Below are 25,391 nucleotides of genomic sequence, written 5' to 3' on the forward strand. Positions count from 1 at the left end.
TATTCTGGCGTGTTAATTTCACTGCGTTTTGCACGTGGGAGGTGAGCGATTTCCTTCTCGCGGGGATTGACGAAGCTGGACTGTCTTGGTGAAAAAATACAGTGCGTTCAGTTTATTCCGTGAGTTCGACAGCTTGACTAAATGTAGTAATTTCGCCTTACGCGACTTGTTCTTTCTTTCGCTTTATGATATTTGTGTTTGACTGTTCTTTAGTTTAGTTTTATTGCATGATGATTTTTCGAGTTGCAGCAGCAGACTCTCCGTGACGTCTGTGAAGAAACCAAAAACAAATTACGATAATGAAGTGAGAGGCTTCATCTCACGACCCTTACACAGACATCACGGTAAATGACGTGCATGGTAGGTTTCTTTGTCTTCGCGATACCTTCACCTACAGACCCATTGTGAAGTTGTCTACATTTTCAACACTGATGTCAACGACAAAGAGAAACGCACGAGTTATTATCACATAGCAACGGCAATTGACGGACAGCCAGAAAGATGGCTTACGATGTGGACACAAACTCTTCACCTTACGATGCTAGGAGGAAAACGACCCCCATGACCAAAGGACCCGGCGTACCGAAGGGTGAAAGTGGACGGATACCAGGACCACGGGTTTTTTGTACTGAGTGGTGCTCCTTGGGGCTAAGTGGGGTGCTGGTTCGACTGATGCTGCTCTTGGTGGTACTACTGGTGGATTTGAACCGTGCGGCGGCGGAGAGTGGGGGCGGACTGACCATATTGGAGCAGTTGATTGTCGGCGGCAGGTGCCAGGCCCGCTGTAATGCCAAGGTTTGTTTTGTTTGTGTGTGTGTGTGTGTGTGTGTGTGTGTGTGTGTGTGTGTGATGGAGTGTCGGTGATCGGGTAGGGGGGAGGGGGGAGTGGGGAAGGGGGAAGGGGGCCAGGCGCGTGGATGTATGTTTGTGTGTGTGTTGAGGTATAGGTTGTGGTCTGTCTGTTTCAGTGTCTGTCTCTATATTGTGGTGACGTGTGATTTTGATGTTTCTGTGCTGTACGTGTGTATGTGATAATGTGTACCGTAATTTAGTCTCATCCAATGAGGGGACACCTTCCAGAAGAGGACACTATATGTTCTTCGTCAGATTTTCGACATAGCTGATGTTTCTCTGTCATAAACTGTCACTTAATGATATATCGTGACGTCACGAAATGTAAGGGACACTTACCACTTGATCCAAAGGCAATGATGTCTCATTACATGCACCTCATTTCATTGGAGGGGTCGGGGTGGGAGTGCGGGTGTGTGTGGGTTTGTGCGGGTGTGTGTGGGTGTGTGTGGGTGTGTGTGGGTGTGTGCGGGTGTGTGTGGGTGTGTGTGCGGGTGTGTGCGGAGTTGTAAGAGGCGTGTGTATGTGGGTGATATAAGCGAAGTCATGGACATTTCTGTCATGAATATGAACTAGCCTATTAGCAGGATTATTACCGTTCTCGTTAATAACCAAGAAACTCACTGTCATTCCTATGACCGCGGCAAAATAGAGGAAATACACCCACACCCAAGTGTCCTCCTGGGAAAATTTGGAAACAAAGCATCAAATACATTGACAAGCAATCGGCTATCTCTCTAAGAGAATTTGGACAAAATCGCAGGGAAAATGTGGTGCGGCAAAACATAATTTTGTTCGGCATCAATGATCAAATAATGGTTCTTACACAACAAACCATGTGGAATAAATTAAGAATTTGTTCATGGTTCATTCTCAAGAACCACACAAGTTTAAATCAACCCATAAACTCCCTGACGTCTCGGAACTCAAACACACGGATGAAATTGAATTTCAAGATTATAGTAATTGTCAAACTTCACCGTTTCGGTTAGAGAAACGAATAATTAGGGAATGACTCTGTCTGTGTCTCTCTGTCTGTCTGTCTGTCTGTCTCTGTCTGTCTGTCTCTCTTTCTCTGTGTCTCTCTCTCTGTCCGTTTCTATCTCTGTCTCTGTCTCTGACTGTCTGTCAGTATGTCTGTCTGTCTGTCTGTCTGTCTGTCTCTCTCAAAATGACAATTCTCGTTTTCAGGCTGGTTTTGCAAACGCCCAGCGCAATAACCAGCTTTTATTGATTAAACGTTTGTTTCTGTGCTCAAATTGAGGCGTGATCTTGACTCCTCGTACGAGGTTATTGTGCGGCATCATTGAAAATGTGAAGTAGACGTCCTAATTGTAACCGGCACGGTTGGCCTAGTGGTAAGGCGTCCGCCCCGTGATCGGGAGGTCGTGGGTTCGAACCCCGGCCGGGTCATACCTAAGACTTTAAAATTGGCAATCTAATGGCTGCTCCGCCTGGCGTCTGGCATTATGGGGTTAGTGCAAGGACTGGTTGGTCCGGTGTCAGAATAATGTGACTGGGTGAAACATGAAGCCTGTGCTGCGACTTCTGTCTTGTGTGTGGCGCACGTTCTATGTCAAATCAGCACCGCCCTGATATGGCCCTTCGTGGTGATAATGTGTACCGTAATTAAGTAAATTAAGAGTACCATTGCTCACCTTCTCCTAACACACATTACGAACATGACAAATACTTTCGACGCTATATTCAGCCCTGAAAGTCCAACAAGTGGTGTACTCGCCGGAGAGCAAACTTTACCAGCCAAACCAATTTGTTTCAGCAACTGCACTCGCACTTGGCGAGTTCATGAACATTTCTACTCGCCAGTTACACGTTTCTATTCGCCATGGCGAATAAAATACTCGCCTGTATATTGACTAAAAAAATATTCGACCGTTGTTGACATTCTGGTAATACGCTAGCATATCTGAAAAATACTGTTCATCGACACTGAATAGCAGGAAGGGTTGGCACGCAGCTCAGTGTGTAGTGTGCTGGCTTAGTAACAGTTTGACACTATTGGCCTGGATTCGAGGCCTAGTTTTTTCTCTTTTTTTCTCTCTCTTTTCTTCTTTTTTCTTTTATTTTTCTTCTCTTCTCTCTCTTTTCTCATTTCTTCTTCTTCTTTTCTTTTACTTTCTCACTTCTTTTCTTAGATCTCTTCTCTTTCTCTTTCTTTCTCTCTCTCTCTCCATTCCTCTTTTCTTTTTTTCTCTCTTTTTTTTTCTCCAAAATTTTAATCAATCAATAAACACGTGATTTCAAACATGGTAACTGTGTGTTTTCTGTTTATACACATACTTTCTCATTTACATGAGGTGCAGAAAAACTCATTATGTAAAATTTTACATTATACAAAAGGACTAAAAATAGTCATACATGTTGACACGTATATAGTTTCACGTATGATTCGAGGCCTAGTAGTACGGCGGGGGATTGTCTGAAATTCCCATTTTTAAAGTTTAATCCACACTCTCAGTGTACGGAATCGTACCGCCCCCATTGTTGTAGGAATGCATGCGAAAATACCGATGCGCCCTAGTTTCCTCGCGAAAGTCTAGCGACTTTAAAACGCACAGATCTATGTATACTTAGTTCGCACACCCTTGAAGACGGACACGCAACACTCTCATCATAACATATGCCCTTTTGAAGCTAAGGAACTCAGAGGTAGAGGAAGAACAATGAACACAAAAATATTACAAAACTCCGACACTGTTCATCCCAAATTGCATGCACGCAAGCCTCCCCAGGTAGAACTGAGCGTAATTAACTACCATTCAGGTAATCGGAACAACGATGCTGCACGAGCTATGCATTATGGTCTGGCTGTCATAGTCGCTCACATTTTTCCGTTTACCAATGGAAAACACGGCTGCTACCGCTGCGAGGATAATGTCTGCACTTACATTTTGTTATGCTATATGTATTGCATGCAGTTCAATGTGATTTGCCTCATCTAAAGTCCGTGGTTTAACAGTGGGGGCGTTAAAAACATCTATCACCATGTGATTTGTGTCAGAAACAGTCAACAGGTTGTCGATGTGAATTCCGGAATTTGTTGTTTACATACGTATGCGGAAGAGTTATCTAAGAATATTTTCATTTTTGGGGAACAAAATTTGTTTTGGGGTTGCTCAGTAGTTTTTGGAGCGTTGAAAATGTGCCACTGCTCACTCAATTTATTGAGCGAACACTGTATTATCTCAATTACGAGAAACTCGGGTGTGGTGAATCATAATAAACAACCTAAAACGTAAGAACATCAATAAAATATCGAGGCACAAATACTCAGCTCATAATAGTGTGTGGTAAGGGGGGATGGGGTGCACACACACACACACACACACACACCGTCGAACACACGCACACACACACAACACACACACACGCACGCACACACACACACACACACACACACACACACACACACACACACACACACACACACACACACACACACACACACAGATAAAGCAATGACAAAAAAAATAGCAGAAACTTACACTTCAACACTCGAGCACACACACACACACACACACACACACACACACACACACACACACACACACACACACACACAGACACACACACACACACACACACACACACACACACACACACATAAAGCAATGACAAAAACAACAGCAGAAACTTACACTCAAACACACACACACACAAACACACACACACACACACACACACACACACACACACACACACACACACAAACACACACTCACACATGCACAAAACGAGCCCATTTTTCATAGAAACACAGTAACCCCCTCGTATGAGCGGGAATGAAAGAGTGGTGGCCAATGACCCAGAACAAACAAAAGTCAAAGCTGGCAACTCAGGTTTGTTTTCAGGGAAATTTGCACGAAATGCATGCACAAGATCCGACTTTTCCTTCTATTTTTATGTCTTTGGAACTTTCATTTGCGTCAGCTCGGTTTGATATGAAAAACTGAAGAAAAGCCCTGCCTTTTTGCACCGAGAAACTGTGGAAGTAGCGTGTTTACTACTGGGTCTGGCTGAAGTACATTTACCCTCATTTACTTCCTCGTTAGCTTCCAAAGTAAACTCTTTTTTCGTCCCATGCATGCGAAAGTGAGGATGTACTTCCGATGTCGCTCAAAACATTAGAAGTAGTCACAAACTACCCTGAGTTACTTCCTCGCTTTGCTTCGAAGTAAACCCTTTTTCCGGCCCATGCATACGAAAGTGAGGCAAGTACTTACGATGTCACTCAAAACTTCGGGAGTTGTCGCGAACTTCCCCCATAAGCATACGGGCCCAGGATAGCACGGTAGTGGTTGCGCTGAGCAGGATAGCACACTTCCCTGTATCTTTATTCTTTTTAACTTTCTGAGCTTGTTTTTAATCCAAAACATAACATCTATATATATATATATATACGACTTGTGTGTGTGTGTGTGTGTGTGTGTGTGTGTGTGTGTGTGTGTGTGTGTGTGTGTGTGTGTGTGTGAGTGTCCGCGATGCACGGCCAAAGTTCTCGATGGATCTCTATCAAATTTGGTGGCCATATTCAGGTACACCCCAGACACAACCTGGTCGATGAGATATTTCAACACGTGCTCTCAGCGCGCAGCGCTGAACCGATTTTGGTTTTTCTCTGGATCCATTCCCAGTAACTCTTCCTTATCTTCTCCAGTGTTTTCAGCGTTTATCACCCTTCCTTCGTGTGGCGTCAATCCATATTTCTATTTTTAGAAGGTCACTGTCGACAACGCTCAATCCATATTCCCGATATACTATTTTTAGAAGGTCACTCTTCTCCTGTGTTTTGCGCGTTTATCTCCCTTCCTTCGTGCGGTGCGCCGGCGAAGCCGGCGTACACCCGGCAAAGCCGGGTCCCCGGCGCAGCCGTGTATTCGGCTCGACTTCTTCCCGGCAAAGCCGTACCCGGCGAAGCGGGTATTCATCTAGTATATATATATATATATATGTTTTTGGAATCAGGAACCGATAAGGAGTAAGATGAAATTGTTTTTAAAATCGATAATCGAAATTTAATTTTAATTATTATTTTCAATCAATCAATCAATATGAGGCTTATATCGCGCGTATTCCGTGGGTACAGTTCTAAGCGCAGGGATTTATTTATTTTTAATTTTTTTAATCTTTTATGCAATTTATATCGCGCACATATTCAAGGCGCAGGGATTTATTTATGCCGTGTGAGATGGATTTTTTTTTACACAATACATCACGCATTTACATCGGCCAGCAGATCGCAGCCATTTCGGCGCATATCCTACTTTTCACGGCCTATTATTCCAAGTCACACGGGTATTTTGGTGGACATTTTTATCTATGGCTATACAATTTTGCCAGGAAAGACCCTTTTGTCAATCGTGGGATCTTTAACGTGCACACCCCAATGTAGTGTACACGAAGGGACCTCGGTTTTTCGTCTCATCCGAAAGACTAGCACTTGAACCCACCACCTAGGTTAGGAATGGGGGGAGAAAATTGCTAACGCCCTGACCCAGGGTCGAACTCGCAACCTCTCGCTTCCGAGCGCAAGTGCGTTACCACTCGGCCACCCGGTTCATATTTTTACTTTTCAAAGCTTGTTTTTTAATCCGAATATAACATAATCATATGTTTTTGGAATCAGAAAATAAGGAAGAATAAGATGAAATTATGTTTGGATCGATATCTAAAAAAATATTTTTAATTACAATTTTCAGATTTTTAATGACCGAAATCATTTATTAATTTTTACGCCTCCAAGCTGAGATGCAATACCAAAGTCCGGCCTTTGTCTAAGATAGCTTAACTAAATTTTAATCAATTTGGTTAAAAAGTGAGGGCGTGACAGTGCCGCCTCAAATTTCCCTGAAAGCCGGATATGACGTCATCAAAGACATTTATCCAAGAAAAGAAAAATAGTCTGGGGATATTATCTGTGAGAATGTTTATGTAAAGTTTTATGAAGATCGGTTTAGTAGTTTGCTTGGAATCGATCTACACACACACACACACACACACACACACACACACACACACACACACACACACACACACACACACACACACACACACACACACACACACACACACACACACACACACACATACATACACCACGACCCTTGTCTCCCCGTCTATGTTAAAACATTTAGTCAAAACTTGACGAAATGTAACAAGTCGCGTAAGGCGAAAATACAACATTTAGTCAAGTAGCTGTCGAACTCACAGAATGAAACTGAACGCAATGCAACGCAGCAAGACCGTATACTCGTAGCATCGTCAGTCCACCGCGCACGGCAAAGGCAGTGAAATTGACAAGAAGAGCGGGGTAGTACTTGCGCTGAGAAGGATAGCACGCTTTTCTGTACCACTCTTCGTTTTAACTTTCTGAGCGTGTTTTTAATCCAAACATATCATATCTATATGTTTTTAGAATCAGGAACCGACAAGGAATAAGATGAAAGTGTTTTTAAATTGATTTGGACAATTTAATTTTGATAATAATTTTTATATTTTTAATTTTCAGAGCTTGTTTTTAATCCAAATATAACATATGTATATGTTTTTGGAATCAGAAAATGATGGGGAATAAGATGAACGTAAATTTGGACCGTTTTATTAAAAAGATATTTTTTTTACAATTTTCCGATTTTTAATGACCAAAGTCATTAATTAATTTTTAAGCCACCAAGCTGAAATGCAATACCGAAGTCCGGGCTTCGTCGAAGATTACTTGACCAAAATTTCAACCAATTTGGTTGAAAAATGAGAGCGTGACAGTGCCGCCTCAACTTTCACGAAAAGCCGGATATGACGTCATCAAAGACATTTATCGAAAAAATGAAAAAAACGTCTGGGGATTTCATACCCAGGAACTCTCATGTCAAATTTCATAAAGATCGGTCCAGTAGTTTAGTCTGAATCGCTCTACACACACACACAGACAGACACACAGACACACATACACCACGACCCTCGTCTCGATTCCCCCCTCTACGTTAAAACATTTAGTCAAAACTTGACTAAATGTAACAAGTCGCGTAAGGCGAAAATACAATATTTAGTCAAGTAGCTGCCCTTTTTCAGCAAGACCGTATACTCGTAGCATCGTCAGTCCACCGCTCATGGCAAAGGCAGTGAAATTGACAAGAAGAGCGGGGTAGTAGTTGCGCTAAGAAGGATAGCACGCTTTTCTGTACCTCTCTTTGTTTTAACTTTCTGAGCGTGTTTTTAATCCAAACATATCATATCTATATGTTTTTGGAATCAGGAACCGACAAGGAATAAGATGAAAGTGTTTTTAAATTGATTTCGAAAAAAAAATTTTGATAATAATTTTTATATATTTAATTTTCAGAGCTTGTTTTTAATCCGAATATAACATATTTATATGTTTTTGGAATCAGAAAATGATGGAGAATAAGATAAACGTAAATTTGGATCGTTTTATAAATTTTTATTTTTTTTTTACAATTTTCCGATTTTTAATGACCAAAGTCATAAATTAATTTTTAAGCCACCAAGCTGAAATGCAATACCGAACCCCGGGCTTCGTCGAAGATTACTTGACCAAAATTTCAACCAATTTGGTTGAAAAATGAGGGCGTGACAGTGCCGCCTCAACTTTCACGAAAAGCCGGATATGACGTCATCAAAGACATTTATCAAAAAAATGAAAAAAACGTTCGGGGATTTCATACCCAGGAACTCTCATGTCAAATTTCATAAAGATCGGTCCAGTAGTTTAGTCTGAATCGCTCTACACACACACACAGACACACACACAGACACACGCACATACACCATACCCTCGTTTCGATTCCCCCTCGATGTTAAAATATTTAGTCAAAACTTGACTAAATATAAAAAGGGAATCCTTTCGTCCCTTTGTCTCCGTTTTTTTAATCCGACGCGAAAGCTGTTTTCGCGGCATCACGCCTCTGGCGTCATTGCCAATTAATCACTCTGCTTTTATTATCCTTCAACGGTTTGCATAGCTGAAAGCAAAAAGTGGCCTTCGTTGAAAAGACAAGATTTCAAAACTTAAAAAACCCAGCTCACGTTTAGTGAGAAGAACCTGTTAAACGGTTTTGTTTTATTTACAGAAAACCATTGATGAATGAAATCGTCCCTCTGCATAATTATATCCTCCTGTGTCCGTTGTTCTCATAGCCCATTCTGATCATCATCGCTCCACGGCTATCGCCAGTTATCTCTCTGACCGGACGCTAAAGTCCTACGCGAATCCATCAAAACAAGAATACAGAGTTATCTCCCATATGTTGTTCCCGAGCAGTGTTCGCGAGACGAAAATGATTGCAGATTGGCCGACTTCGACAGTGATCTCCGTTCTGTTCTTCACAGTTATGATAAAGACATCGTTCTAAGGTCAAAACAAGTCGAAATTTTGGGACTGCTGCCGGAAGGAGACCGTAATATATGGTTGCATCACTGTCAGAAAAAATCGTCTGCTCCAGCGAGCGTCGAAACCAAACGGTTGATTATCACGTGACACTTTTGCCATATTTAGAGTTGTTTGCACAGTAAATACAGCCGCGAAAAATAGTTCGCTTGAAACTGTCTTACATATCAATTCCTTTGTAATTTAAAAATTACACAACACCATGAAAAATCATTATCGACGATCGCGAATCTGCTTATATCCATAACACATTACGAAAAGATCTAAATATGTAAAAAATCGATTTCCTCGCCAGACAAGGAAAACCAAGGCATCCTGTCAGGGATAGAATTAGCCGAACTCATTTTGACCTGAGGTCAGGATGATCATAGCCGGTTCAAGATGGGGGCCTTGTTGAGGCACGATTATCCTTCTGTTACAGTCGTTGACATATCTGGGTGCAAAATATCGTCATAATTCAGACAAGATTTAAAAAAAAACCAGCGTTTAGATTCAAATAGTTAAGAAAAGCCCTCGTCCAGTCAGAAAAGCGTGTTTAATGGGGATTACACAATACCATAATTAAAATATACTACTTTTTGCAAACAGCAATTAGATTCAATCATTTGAAAATAGCATTTGCAATTGGGTTTAACAAGAATGTGCACTTTAAAAAAACACGCAATTTGAAACTTAGTTGAACTCAATCCGTCGCGAATATACGTAGCTCTCGTACACACATTTAGAGCCTGTTCGACGCGACGGGAAAATTTAAGTGGAAAGCCCACTGACATTCGCAAAATTGAAAAGCTGCAATTTTTTTAGGTTCCAAAAAAAGTCTTCTTTTTAAGTCAGAATCCTTCTATTTATCTTGTGTGATTTTGCTGTTGTTCGTTAGTGGAATTCTCAACGGGTCACTCGGTACGAATGCACCAACATTAATGCAGAATTTTATATTAAAGAGGGTCTCATTTCTACATGACTATGTGGAAGAATGAGGTAACTACAAGTTGTAGTGCCTTCATGGTTAGGCCGCGAACTTTCTGAACACTCATCGTAATTACGTACCTCACGGTTTCGCCCATGACGCTACTATTATGGAGATTTTATCGATTTCTGGGATAGACGGTAGTCACTCTTGGAACTCACTATGGTTGATAATGAGACCAGAATAACACGTTTCTCTTGACCTCTTTTTGTCATCTTTTGTCTCTCTCTGTCTCTCTCTTTCTCTCTGCCTCTGTCTCTGTCTCTCTCTGTCTCTGTCTCTCTGTCTCTCTCTGTCTCTCTCTTTCTCTCTGCCTCTGTCTCTGTCTCTCTCTGTCTCTCTCTGTCTCTCTCTTTCCCTTTTATGTTCTTTATCCGTTCTATTGTCGTGTCCTGTCTCCATTATACCTTTGTCTTTTGTCAAATATGTATAGTTTAAAAAAATATACTAATATATAATTTCTCTGCTAAGAGATTTTAACAAATCTCGGAAGAAAGTCTCTGCTGACTTTCAATTGTTTCTTTCACAATTTCTGATGTTTTATATATATATGCATATTTTTGTTTTGTTTTTTGTTTTGGTTTAAAGAAATATTTGTCAAAGTCTCGTCGCAAGATATTGTAATCCGTATGTTTAATTCTCCTGTTAGGGTCACCACCATAAGCTTGAGCTTGTTGTTGATCCTTAACATGTATTATGTTGAATTATCTATGAATTGTTGAATAAACACTGTTTAAACCAAAAGGGTATTTAAAGGCACAGTACGCCTCCCGTAAACCATCACAGATACTGTCAGGCTTTTACACACAGTACAAACACCCTTCCATTTGAACGCTCACCGAGCGGGAACATCCTAGGTGCCCTACGTAAAGAGCGAGCAATTTTCAAAGAATTAATTTTGCGGATTGTCTCCTCTCAAAATCGGACCGTAGTGCGTTTGGGCGCTAGACCTAACTTTTAAAATCTAAATAATAAATTGACAGTTTGTTACACAAACATTCTTAAATCATAAAAGAATTCTTTTTTTTATCAAGACAAGATCAGTACAATTCGAAATTTTGAAAGTTTGAAAAAAGAAAAGCCCGGAAGCAGGGTCACGCAAGGTCGTGGTTCTCGTAGCAGACGACGGTTTATGCCTATCGCCAGTTCCTCTGAACAGTCAAACACCATCGCTAGAGTTCTTGTGAATCACAGCCGTTTGTTTCGTATAGATTCAGAGGTACATAATAACGTGCTATTGCAGATAAGCTTACAGCAAGTCGCATTCAAATTACGTACTGTGTGTAAAAGCCCGACAGTATCTGTGATGGTTTACTGTGCCTTTAAACACAGACGTAGACGTATTGTTATATAGCACTGCAGATCTGCCCAGGCTTTTACATGGGATCAGAGCATCCTTCCACTTGGTCAATACCAGCATCCCGGCTGTTGGCTGCGCAGAGTGATCAGTTGTCCGCGGCGTTCTAAACTGAAGAGACTTTTTTTCCGTTTTTCGAATGGTAGGGTTTTTATGCCAGGAACTTTTTGTGGCTTTTTATGGCGTGTTATTACCATTCCAGTGCACAGTATGGCTTTTTGACCAATCAGGACTGATTCTAGGTGACCCTCTAAATGTTATAACGTTCGGGCAGGGACCCTTTTTGTTTATCACGCTAAAGATAAACAAGACAAAGTAAAAAAATTAATTAACAATATCAGCGTGATTTTTTCTACAGAATGACACTTCAAATGCTGTCAGATAATACTCTCTTTATCTAAAAAAAAAATACTGAAAAGCGAGTTTTGTCGGTGGGTGCTTTACGGAACAGCAAGGCACCACCCACCCTCTGAGTGTGCAATGCCGACCCGCTCACTTGGAATCTGAATTGTCAAAGTTCGGACAAATCAAGTAAAATTGCGTCCCTCGCTTTACGTCAATTGTATTTTTACGTCATTTCCCATCCGTCTGGTGTCGGTTCTAAATCTGTCGCTCTCTGCTGTTCAACAAGAAAAACCGAAGCAACCGAAAACGCATGTTCAACATGGTCTAATCTTGTGAGATTGTTGTGTGTCAAACGCATTTGATTTGTGAATATTCATCACGTCAAGTGTGTGACTCTGATTGGCTGACCCAGGTCACGAGAATTCTTTGACTGACAGGCATAATCAGGTAAGAGCGCATTGCGGCTGTTCTGTCTAATTCGCGGTGTCGCTTCGAAATGTCTTTTGGTCGAAATAAACGGTAATAAAACCGTTATTTCTAATAGGCTGACTGTTAGCAAATGATAACAGACATGTCTCACAAACGATATCAGCATTCGCCTGAAGGCTCATGCTTGATATATCTTTTCTCGACATGTCTGTTATCATTTGCTAACAGTCGGCAGATTAGAAATAACTCAAATTATGACTGAGGATGCGAACAACACACCTTACATAATAACACTTTGCCATAATCTCGCCGTGTTACATTTTGTCAGCAAAAATGATCGTAACCACACACCTGAGGCAATTCCTGTGCTTTACTGTGAGTTTTGTATTCTTTTGTAGTATTCCATTTTCTCTATTTACGTACGATTGAGTGTTGTCAAGCTAGGAACTTTCTATGACAGGGGATGGTCCCAGCGTAACTTACGTAGCACCACTTTGCCATGACCTCAAGGAGCTCCATTCTCTTCGCTTAAATGCTAATAAACACAGACTCTTGAAAGCCATTTCTGTGTTATAGTTTGTATTCTTTGGTAGTGTTCTTAACTCAAGCGACTGTCTCCTTCGCTTAAATGCTAATAAACACAGACTCTTGAAAACCATTTCTGTGTTATAGTTTGTATTCTTTGGTAGCGTTCTTAACTCAAGCGACTGTCTCCGTTTCTGGAATGCAAAGTTGGCATTCTAAGAAGTTACCACTGCCGATGATGACCCGGGTGTCTATTAACAGAATCGGGTCTCAAACGCAGAAGAGCTTGCGTAACGAACCCGTTGCCCTTTTTAAACTGGTTTAATTATTAAGCATAGTTACGTTGCACTTTGGAGTTTATAATTGCAAGTGTGTACAAACTACGGTTCAGTGAATGTCATGTGCCCTTCTTGAAGTTAAGTTCGCCAGAATATTAAAATCTTTTGCTCCTACATTCGCAGCGTTCTAAAGTGAAAGGCAGTTGCATTTTATAATAATTTTGAAACTTCTAGTTTGTCATCTGCTATTGCTAATACAAACTGAGCACTAAATCATGTCCTTGAAACCCAGACATCAACATTTTCAAGCTCTGCAGGCATCAATATTGCTAATCATGATCATCAGTCTGCAACACACGTACTCTCAAAGAGACATGCCCAAACTTCATTAGAGTTTCTGTGGCAAAATAATTCGGATAAGCCTCAGAGATTGATCTGTTTTCGTCTGTAGGCAAAATAACCATTTAGCCGTTCAGACAACTTTGAACTGCTGAGGTTTAAGACCATTATTATGGCCGAATAATTAAAAAAAGGATTTTCGAGGGTATTACAGTTGCTTTCATCAGTCCCGCTAAATATGCTGCTGGCTCGAAGTTAAAAGTGAATAATGTTTTGAACTTTTAGCGGCTACTCGTGTTTGTAGCTTTGAAAAAGCTTAAATGTTAAATCTTCTAACGATTGTATCTATATAAAACCCACCTCAGTTTACTTTGACCTACCTAAGAGAGAGAGAGAGAGAGAGAGAGAGAGAGAGAGAGAGAGAGAGAGAGAGAGAGAGAGAGAGAGAGAGAGAGAGAGAGAGAGAGAGAGAGACAGAGACAGAGACAGAGAGACAGAAACAGAGAGACAGAGAGAGACAGACAGAGATAGACAGACAGACAGACAGACATACAGACAGACAGAGACAGACAGACAGACAGAGATATGAATTACACATTCAATGTTGTGCACCAGTGTTAACAAGCGGGCTTTTGCTTCTCTGTTTGCGTGAGTGTGAATAGCAACAACAAGACAAAGAAAAGCCAAATGGGACATTCTGTCATTCTGACACGCGCCATCTTGGTAGTAATTTGGGAGCAGACACAGACACGCGGAAGTTTGGTTCATGTCAAGGGTGTTTCACAAAATCCCCACCACCTGATCTTTCTGGCGTCCGACTGATTTCAGCTAGCGTACAGCGTCTGGCCTTTGATAAATCGGCTTTCTTGCAGGACGCGAGACCTTGGCTGGATTTAGTGTTACCAGCAGGGGTTAGTGTGTGTGTGTGTCCACCACTAATGGTCGAAAATATTCGAGGCTTGGCACAAACACCGTCCAAACACGGGTATTCGAGCGCTTATGCTGTAACATGACAACGCACCTGGTGGATACAACCAACACCAGTGCTCCCTTTTGTGCCAAACAATCTGTTGTCGCAAAGGCAGTATACACATAATAATATATAACAATAATAATAATAATAATAATAATTGTCAGTAAGTACTGGTGTCACATGACTGATGTGAACCAGTTGATTGGCTAATGGCGATGCGCTAAAACTGTTTGATAATATTGTTGTGCGGTCGGTGCGTGTTGCGTCAGCTGTGTCGTTCGTTTGTTTATCGTGTCCCAATTCCAAAGGACTCAAGTGGTTACGATCATATCATAAAAGTATAACAAGATTCTCTCTCTCTCTCTCTCTCTCTCTTTCCCCCCTCCCCCTCCCTCCCCCCTCTCTCTCTCTTTCTCTCTCTCTCTCTCTTCCCTCCCCCTCCCTCCCCCCTCTCTCTCTCTTTCTCTCTCTCTCTTCCCTCCCCCTCCCCCCTCTCTCTCTCTTTCTCTCTCTCTCTTTCCCCCCTCCCCCTCCCTCCCCCTCTCTCTCTCTCTCTCTCTCTCTTTCCCCCCTCCCCCTCCCTCCCCCTCTCTCTCTCTCTCTCTCTTAGTTTGTCTGTGTGTCTGTGAACTAGTAGGCCCCTGCATTGCTGCAAACAGACATACATGTTTTGCCATTTGAACGCTTTTCCTGTGGGTTTTGTTTTCCGACTGCCTATCTGTCAGTCTGTCCATCTCTTCTGTAAGCTCGCTTGCTTTCCTGTCTGTTGGCCTGTCTGACATTTTTTCCATTTTACTTTTTCCATTTTATTTTTTCCATTCTAATTATTCTTACTTTTTTTTTCTCTCTCTTTCTTTCTCCTTTCTTCTGTCATTACTCACACGTTCGCACACAGGCCTTTAATTTCAAACATCAAATCACGCAAGTACCTCTTTCCTCACAAAATGAGTTGGCTGTTTTTGCTGACAAAGCATCAGCTTTTTTTGTATTCATGGCTGTCGCCTCGCATCAGACGTTTTTTATGGAAAGCCGTTTGGCTCATAACCATTGCACGTGTAAAAAATGATTAGTACACGTGTAATAAATAATTAATACACGTGTAATTAATGATTAATACACGTGTAATAAAAATGTCATACACGTGTACAAAATGATTAAATACACGCGTAATAAACATTTCTTATACGTGCATGAAATATTTATTACACGTGTATTTAATCATTATGCTATTCCATAGCATAAGAAAAAAGATAAATTACACGTGCAATAAGAAATAAATACACGTGTATTAATCATTTATTACACGTGTATTTATGATTTATTACACGTGTAATGGTTATGAGCCAAACGGCTTTCCATAGTTTTTAGATGGTTGTGAACAGGTTTCTCATTTCGAGTTAAGGGCCCTCGTAAAAGTCACAAGGGGCAGCGCCAACATGTGTCTCTTTGAGACCAAAGGAAACAGCTAGGAGCCAAGCTGTAGCAAAAAGACAAGAAAAGAGGAAGAATTAAGCTGGAGGTTAAAGGCACAGTAAGCCTCCCGTAAACCATCACAAATACTGTCAGGCTTTTACACACAGTACAAACACCCTTTCATTTAAACACTCACCGCTTGAGAACATCCTAGGTGCCCTCCGTAAAGAGAGAGCAATTTTCAAAGAATTTATTTTGCGTGGTTTATCTTACCCCTGAGCCATTGTGAACCCGTGTGATCCAGTTTCCCCTTTTCACAATGTAGTCGTCAGTTAGTAATTTGAATGCGACTCGATGTGAGCTTATCTGCAATAGCACGTTATTATGTACCTCTGACTATGCACGAAACAAACGGCTGTGGTTCACAAGAACTCTAGCGATGGCTTTTGACTGTTCAGAGGAACTGGCGATAGGCATAAACCGTCGTCTGTTACGAGAACCACGACCTTGCGTGACCCTGCTTCCGTGCTTTTCTATTTTCAAACTTTCAAAACTTCGAATTGTACTGATCTTGTCTTGATGATAAAATAATTCTTTTATGATTTAAGAATGTTTGTGTAACAAGCTGTCAATTTATCATTTAGATTTTAAAAGTTAGGTCTAGCGCCAAAACGCACCACGGTCCGATCCGCAAAATTAATTCTTTGAAAATTGCTCGCTCTTTACGTAGGGCACCTAGGATGTTCCCGTTTGGTGAGCGTTCAAATGGAAGGGTGTTTGTACTGACAGTATCTGTGATGGTTTACGGGAGGCTTACTGTGCCTTTAAGTCAACTAATACATACGAAAGTCACAGTTTTCAATTGCTTCGTGCGTCTTTGTTCCTTGACCAATTCTCTTGATTTTTGTACCGTTGTGTTCCTGAGACTCTGCACTATTCTAGATCCTTTGATATCAGGCTCACTATTTATAACGGAATCAAACACGTGAAATATATACGTGAAATGTATATATTCAGAAAAGGTAGTGTTTGCCTTCAAGAATTTAACAGTTCTGTTGTTGTTAATGTTGATGTTGTTCTTCATGTTTGAGAGCATTGTTACATTGTAGCATGACGCGTTGCACTGTTCTGGGTCTGACTTTCTGACCGAGTCACACATGTATAACCTTGGCAGTAAAAACTTGCTAGTAGTACGACCATCAGACGTTTACGAGAGCTACAACTTGCAATGTAAATCCATACATGTCATAATTTTTAATGTCAGCATTGCGCATGCGCGCCGTGTGCAGACTGGGGATACCTCGACTGTCGCTACCGAATTCTTGTTACGAGTCACATGTGTTTCCCGGCATGCACAGCTTATTTACCCTTGCCCTCTCGTGTTCGCGCATCCATCACGTGGGCACTTCCGCCTGTAGGGCTATGGTGACAAGGGGATAATATATTATTTTTTCGTTTAAATCTCTACTTACGAGCCAGCTTCTCTATCACTGTCTGTGCACAAATGTTTTGCGCATTGTTCTGCAGTGTCAACTCGAACTCAGCTTTGGTTCTTGGCCGTGGTGCCGTTTGGACACCAGTGGAAAAACGTAGACGATGGCACAATCACTGACTGTTTTTACATTTAGTCAAGTTTTGACTAAATGTTTTAACGTAGAGGGGGGAATCGAGACGAGGGTTGTGGTGTATGTGTGTGTGTGTGTGTGTGTGTGTGTGTGTGTGTGTGTGTGTGTGTGTGTGTGTGTGTGTGTGTGTGTGTGTGTCTGTCTGTCTGTCTGTGTGTGTGTGTAGAGCGATTCAGACCAAACTACTGGACCGATCTTTATGAAATTTGACATGAGAGTTCCTGGCAATGATATCCCCGGACGTTTTTTTCTTTTTTTCGATAAATACCTTTGATGACGTCATATCCGGCTTTTTGTAAAAGTTGAGGCGGCACTGTCACACCTTCATTTTTCAATCAAATTGATTGAAATTTTGGCCAAGCAATCTTCGACGAAGGCCGGACTTCGGTATTGCATTTCAGATTGGTGGCTTAAAAATTAATGAATGACTTTGCTCATTAAAAATCTGAAAATTGTAAAAAAAAAATATTGTTTTTAAAACGATCTAAATTTACGTTTATCTTATTCTTCATCATTTTCTGATTCCAAAAACATATAAATATGTTATATTCGGATTAAAAACAAGATCTGAAAATTAAAAATATAAAAATTATTATTAAAATAAAATTTTCGAAATCGATTTAAAAACAATTTCATCTTATTCCTTGTGGGTTCCTGATTCCAAAAACATATAGATGTGATATGTTTGGATTAAAAACACGCTCAGAAAGTTAAAAAGAATAGAGGTAGAGAAAAGCGTGCTATCCTTTTCAGCGCAACTACTACCCCGCTCTTCTTGTCAATTTCACTGCCTTTGCATCGAGCGGTGTACTGACGATGCTACGAGTATACGCTCTTGCTGTAAAAATGCAGTGAGTTCAGTTTCATTCTGTTAGTTCGACAGCTTGACTAAATGTTGTATTTTCGCCTTACGCGACTTGTTCTTAAATTTCAGTGGCAAACCTAAGATCGCTCAGGTTTCAGTAAACACACATTTGGGAAGGAGAGAAGTAAGGTAATGCGCTTTTCTGGGAACAGGTAGGTTGCCAGTGGAGGCGAGAGAAAAGGACACTGAGGACTTTTTATCTGTAACCCTTGCATAATTACATAGAGACAATTAAGTTCCTTCCCATGTCAACGATCTTCTAAACCACCATGGATTTGACATGAGTATCAGTGACACAATTATTTCAACGAAAGTATTTTTAAGGATAACGATAAGATTTTATATAGTCCGGATCCTCTTACGATTAAAGCCGAACACCCGTCTCCAGGGCACAACGCCTTGTTATGTTAGAAGGCTACAGTTGTGGATACTAAGGTGATACATGGTACTTAATTTTTTTTTTATCAAGTGTTAACGGTAACTTTTTAAACTTCTTATCATCTCCACTCCAGTCATCTTCCCGTCTTTTTAACCAGCTCTCGTTAGCTTAGTTCCCCCCCCCCCCCCCCCCCCCCATCGTATAAACCAACTCATGTCCAACATAGGCACTTAGACCTGCCGGACAGTAAGCCCCTTAAATTTTCGTTTTCGGATTAAGTGTTGCCAGCAACACTGGATGTAGACCCAACACGAAAAACAGAGCTACATCTTTCGCGCCCGCATACCAGCTGATGGTGGCCTTTAATCAGGAGAAATGCGGGGTTGAAACTGCTTTAGATCTAGGACCTTTTGAAAACAATTCAATTATTTGAAGAAATTGTTGCACACACGCACACACACACACTCACGCACACACGTACACACACCCACGCACTCACACACGCGCACACACACACACACACACACACACACACACACGCACACAGACACATACACACACCAGGGGCGGATCAGTTCATTTTATGGGGGGGTTTCCAAAAGTATATTGTGAAGATATGAGTGTGAAGGCGCGAAGCGCCGAGCTGACGGCGCAAAGCGCCTAGCTTGCTAGGGGGGTCCGGGGGCATGCCCCCCCGGAAAATTTTGAAAAAAAGGATGCAAAATGGTGCAATCTGGTGCATTCTGAGGATGATCATTACCAGTTTCAGGCAGCAGATTTTGTCACTGATTAATACCCCCAAAAAACACCTTTTTTTTTGGCTGGGGGGGGGGGGGGTTTCCGGAAACCCTAGAAACCCCCCCCCCTCGTCCGCCCCTGCACACACACGACCACTACCTCCCACTCACCCACACATACTCGTACATCTCCCACACAAAACTACCCCCCCCCCTCTTGCAAACAACGACGCACAAACTCAACACCAAATCTAATTTTTGAGTGCAATTTTTTCTCGCGTTTTAAATCAAGACAGTTTTTGTTGAAAGTGCAGTAATTTATTCTCAAGTGTCAAGTTGACGGATGGCTCAGTCATTGAGGAACACTGCGAGTCAGTGTTAAAACACACGTTTAACATGCCTTGTGGAGGCAGCGACCGATGTCGTTACACTAATTTGGGTTGTTTTTCTCTAACATGTGCGGTGAGGGGGTCACTGTTATCGAGAGCTTGACGTTTTGTTAGAATCAGCACATAGCAGTCAACTCTTTGAATTTTGTTTTAAGTGTTGTTTATATCGATCGGATAAAAGTTTGTTTGTGTTTCTTCACAAATTGTGCATTTTATGTGATGTGTTGGACTTTCCGGGGCTACGAGTTTGAAAATATTGGGCTGAAAATCACGTACAGAATTATGTACAGCAAACGCTACCCAAAACCCCACATATACGGCGTGTATGACCTTGAGAGCTTCAGTCAACGCTTGAATTTTGCAGTGATAACATCTGGTTTGCTCTCTCAAGACTGATCATAATGTTATCTTCAAGAGAGATCAAGGGGAAAAAATAAACGACCCGGCGAAGATTCGAATTCTCGACCTCGAGATATCGTGACTGATGTTCTAACCACTAGGCTACTGCGCCGATCGAGAAAAAGAAGGAAAAACATTGATATGAATTCATTTTATATTATTCTTGAAGCAGCATGATTTATAGGCCTATCTCTATCCACCCACTGTTCAGAAGTGAATGCATGTATAACTATTTTTTTGATGTCTGTTGTCAACTGCACAGAGCTTTGGAGGGATTCAGTTACAGTTCTTCTCATTTTTCTTGCATGTTGTAAATAGAGATATATAGAGAACTAGATGAATACCCGCTTCGCCGGGAAGAAGTCGAGCCGAATACCCGGCTGCGCCGGGGACCGGGCTTCGCCGGCGCACCGCACGAAGAAAGGGAGATAAACGCGCAAAACACTGGAGAAGAGTAATACCCGGCTTCGCCGGGACAGTGACCTTCTAAAAATAGTATAACGGGAATATGGATTGAGCGTTGTCGACAGTGACCTTCTAAAAATAGAAACGGGAATATGGATTGACGCCACACGAAGGAAGGGAGATAAACGCTGAAAACACTGGAGAAGATAAGGAAGAGTTACTGGGAATGGATCCAGAGAAAAACCAAAATCGGTTCAGCGCCGCGCGCTGAGAGCACGTGTTGAAATATCTCATCGACCAGGTTGTGTCCGGAGTGTACCTGAATATGGCCACCAAATTTAAAAGAGATCCATCGAGAACTTTGGCCGTGCATCGCGGACACACACACACACACACACACACACACACACACACACACACACACACACACACACACACACACACACACACACACACACACACAAGTCGTATATATATAATATATATAGATACTACATGGTTTGCTGTGTCGTACCAGATTTACACGAGTTTAAAAAAATAAATAAAATATTGAACTGCGAGCGAAAGCGAGCTGTTCACTATTTGAAAAAGCAACGAGTGTAAATCTGGTACGACACAGCAAGCCATGTAGTATTCTGTTTATCCTACATACTGTACTTACGTGTATTTTACTGAAAATGTCCTGCAGTCGAGGCAGCTAAATTGAAGACGCTTATTTTGGAACCTCGATCTCTTCTAAAGCCTCGTGCAATTTATTACGTCAAAGTAAAGAAACGTCACCCTGAAAGTGTGGCGTGGCGTGTTAGTTCTAAACATTCATCAAGGGTAATTAGCGAGCGCAATTTTTTTTTCTATAAAGACGTTTGTCTTGGTGACTTTGGCATCATAGGCAGTAGAAAAACAGGTCCCTGCCAGACTTGCTTGACATGACCTCATTTACATGATATACACACATGTGATTTGAACGATTATTATCTCCCGAGTGTCTCTCTCACGTATGTGGGATAAATCGCAGTTATCACATGGCGCGAATGTTGTGTGGCATGGCGGTGTAAACATGTACTGCGATTCCGTGAAACATGTTTGCAAATAAAGGCACATTTGAACGGCAATTTTTACGTTTTTGCAACGTATGAAAGGTAATTCAAGCGTAGAATGATATACAAATATTAGTTTTTCTATCTTTGACACCACTGGTGGAGTGGCCTAGCGGTTAAGACATCGGTCCCGACATTTCGAGGTCTTAAGTTCGAATCCCTGCCAAGGCGTTTGTTTTTTCTGCTCTATCCTTCTTGACAAGTTTGCTCAGCTCTGAGAGAGCAAACCTGATGTTACCACTGCAACATTCAAGCGTTGACTGAAGCTCTCAAGGTCATACACGCCGTATAGATGGGGTTTCGGGTAGCGTTTGTTGTACAGAATTCTGTACATGATTTTCAGCCCTATCTTTTCAACCTCGTATCCGCGGATAGTCATAAATAGACCACAGCTTTAACAATTTTAACATGGCAAATTTGTTCCATCGGTTTGCTTGACAGATCAAATATGGAGTTCCAGACAGCCTGAGAGTGTCCATCACAAATGATCAACATTAATTGTTTGAATACGTTTTTTTGCACTACACATGCATTCAGAAAACAAAACTTCGAGGAAATTCCTGAAATAAACCGAGCCAACATTTGGTTTGGTCATGCGTGACACAAGGATTCGACGTTCGGTTTTGAACTTCAGTGAACTTTGTGTGTATTGTTTGACTCTCCTGTATGCTTAGTCATAAGCACGGGGTAGGTGCGCAAAAGATGTGAGCAATACGAGGCTTAGGATGGTAACCGTAAAAAGAAAGAAAAGGAGGCGAAATCGGTGGGTCGGTAATATTATTATTACCCACATTGGTTTCCACCTGCAACTGTCACGACCGTTTACCAGGCATTGGCCCTCGGCAAAACGGGTCTGTTGGAGCAGTGTGAGGAGTGGTGTACGTAAAACGCACCTCTGCTAATGGCACGACTGACTACTGCATCGTTCGCGTCACTTATTTTTCCATCAAATGCAAGAGCGCTTTATAGTGTTTTGGGGGATCCCTCTTTACTAGCGTTGTCGCCACCGTGCACACGATGCCGGATCGTTTGGTACGCGTCTGCATGAGATTAGTAAAACTAATGAAAACTGTTACGAGGGGGTTTTGCTGAAATTTGTTTAAGTTATTAATATTAAGAAGTGTCTGTGTATAAATAGATATTCTATCAAAAGTGCATGTTCTATCTCTGTTTACTAATTCACTCACACAACACACACACACAGCACTCAAGCTAGGTACAAAGACGTAAACAAATTATCTCCCTTTGCCCTTGCACCTATATTCAGATCATTCACACAAAATACATTTATGGCGATTCACACACAATAAACTGTCCGTTGCTTTCACTGGAGAATAATAATAATTATGTTGAGTGGTTGAGTGGAGGAAATTCTGTTCCTCAATGAAGTTGTCTCAATGTTTATCTCTGTGGATTCTTAGCGCACATGCTACTTACAGTTCAGCGGGTACATAATCTTGGCCCATGTCACGCCAGAGAAGATACATGGTAATGGTGAGACATCAATCAATCAATCAATCAATCAATCAATCAATCAATATGAGGCTTATATCGCGCGTATTCCATGGGTACAGTTCTAAGCGCAGGGATTTTTATTTTTTATTTTTGTTTATTTTTATGCAATTTATATCGCGCACATATTTAAGGCGCAGGGATTTGTGACCCTCCACCACGAAATGAGTCGCATGTCACCTCGCGCGGTTCTGCGCTAGGCCTAATAAAAGTCCGGGGAGTGTCTGGTAACAGTGTGAGGGTCACCTTAGTCACAGGCTTATAACTCAGACAGTTTTCGCTCTTTTCTAAAACGGTTTTCACCACTGGATAGAGCATAAAAAACTCTTTAGAAAAATGTAAAAGTATGAAAATCATGCAAAGGTGACATGCGACTCATTCCGTGGTGGAGGGTCACATTTATTTATGCCGTGTGAGATGGAATTTTTTTACACAATACATCACGCATTCACATCGGCCAGCAGATCGCAGCCATTTCGGCGCATATCCTACTTTTCACGGCCTATTATTCCAAGTCACACGGGTATTTTGGTGGACATTTTTATCTATGCCTATACAATTTTGCCTTTTGTCAATTTTTAATGTGCACACCCCAATGTAGTGTACACGAAGGGACCTCGGTTTTTCGTCTCATCCAAAAGACTAGCACTTGAACCCACCACCTAGGTTAGGAAAGGGGGGGGGGGGGGGGGGAATTGCTAACGCCCTGACCCAGGGTCGAACTCGCAACCTCTCGCTTCCGAGCGCAAGTGCGTTACCACTCGGCCACCCAGTCCACATGGAGTGGGTAACAACCTGGCCCAAGAACTCCTGCGCTGAGTTTCAACCTTGCCGTTGCATCTGTCCTTCCAGTGCAGTGATGACAAGGAGGGGATGTTCTCTTCTTCTTCTCTTCCCACATCGGAGTGACATCCTGGCTCCAACCGGGGTGCTGTATAAAAAGTTTATACCATCATAAGTCTTTTGAAGAACACTGAAGTGTTATCCTTTCTTACCAAGTTGAATCCATAAATCCTTTTCCATGATTTTCAACCACTCAATTTCCATGTTGACTCCAACCACTCAATTTTAGTCAAACTTCCCCATAAAATATTAATTCCACTCTTACTCAATAATACCATATTCATCCATCAACTAGCCTATCCTATTACAATATAATTTCAGCCCAATTACCAGATACTACATTACAAAGGAAAATACAAACATTCTTTTCCAAAATGGCTGACAACAGCTCACACATCTTCTGATCCAATTCACAACATTATTCTCAAAAATCATTTCATCAATGAAGACTACTGTACAAACATAAATCAATAAATACCTGTGTAATCACAGCAATAAATCAACCATGATTTGTCAATGCATGAGGCAAATACAGTTGGCCTCAGTGCTGGTTGAGAAGCATTCTACAGATGTGTAGACTTGGACAGACACACCTTCCTTCCGTGACAATTGAGAATGTTCTGACTCACACAACAAACATGGCTATCTAAAGTTCCTCCAATTTAGTAACATCCTCTTCCATTGGTCAATTCCAAACGAGGTAACCAATGAAAGCAGAGCTTACGATAATCAGACCATAGCAACCTCCTCCTCCATTGGTCAACTCCAAACGAGGTAACCAATGAAAGCAGAGCTTACAATAATCAGGCCACACTATGCAGATTGAAAGTATGACAAGCAAAGCTGCACACATTTAATGAAAATGCTAAACATTAATTTAGAATAAAATATGTACAAATCCATTTGTCACAAAAACAGTTTCATCTGTCCGCCTACACAGCCCTTATTTCCAGATCCCTCCCCTCCCCTCCCCTAACGGCCCCCCTCCCCACCTTTTACCTAGTTTGCTCCATACGCTTCATCTGGAGATAAGTAAAAAGTGTAATTTGTCCTTCCACGCGGCAGTTTATTTTTCAGACCTCCCTCCACCCCACCCCACCCCCCCGATTCCCCCATCCCCCCAACCCCGACCCCAAAGCATCCTCCCTCCAGCGGGAACAGTGGGTGTGTACCAACTCACACTAACAAACGCATGCAAACGTACATTCAGGCTCTTGTGCATACACACAGAAGAGAA

The 25,391-nt window shown here is 41.6% G+C and overlaps 1 protein-coding gene across 1 annotated transcript in view; it reads left to right on the forward strand.

The window, feature by feature from the left end:
* The first annotated feature begins 200 nt into the window (after window positions 1-200).
* The window catches only part of LOC138982199 (uncharacterized), a 114,619-nt gene continuing 89,428 nt past the window's right edge, over window positions 201-25,391 (forward strand). Inside the window, exon 1 of the mRNA XM_070355425.1 lies at window positions 201-795. Coding sequence (XP_070211526.1) covers window positions 502-795 — 294 coding nt within the window. The 5' untranslated portion in view covers window positions 201-501. The remainder of the gene's footprint in view (window positions 796-25,391) is intronic.

Source organism: Littorina saxatilis, linkage group LG12 (genome assembly GCF_037325665.1).
Source record: "Littorina saxatilis isolate snail1 linkage group LG12, US_GU_Lsax_2.0, whole genome shotgun sequence".
NCBI lineage: Eukaryota > Metazoa > Mollusca > Gastropoda > Littorinimorpha > Littorinidae > Littorina > Littorina saxatilis.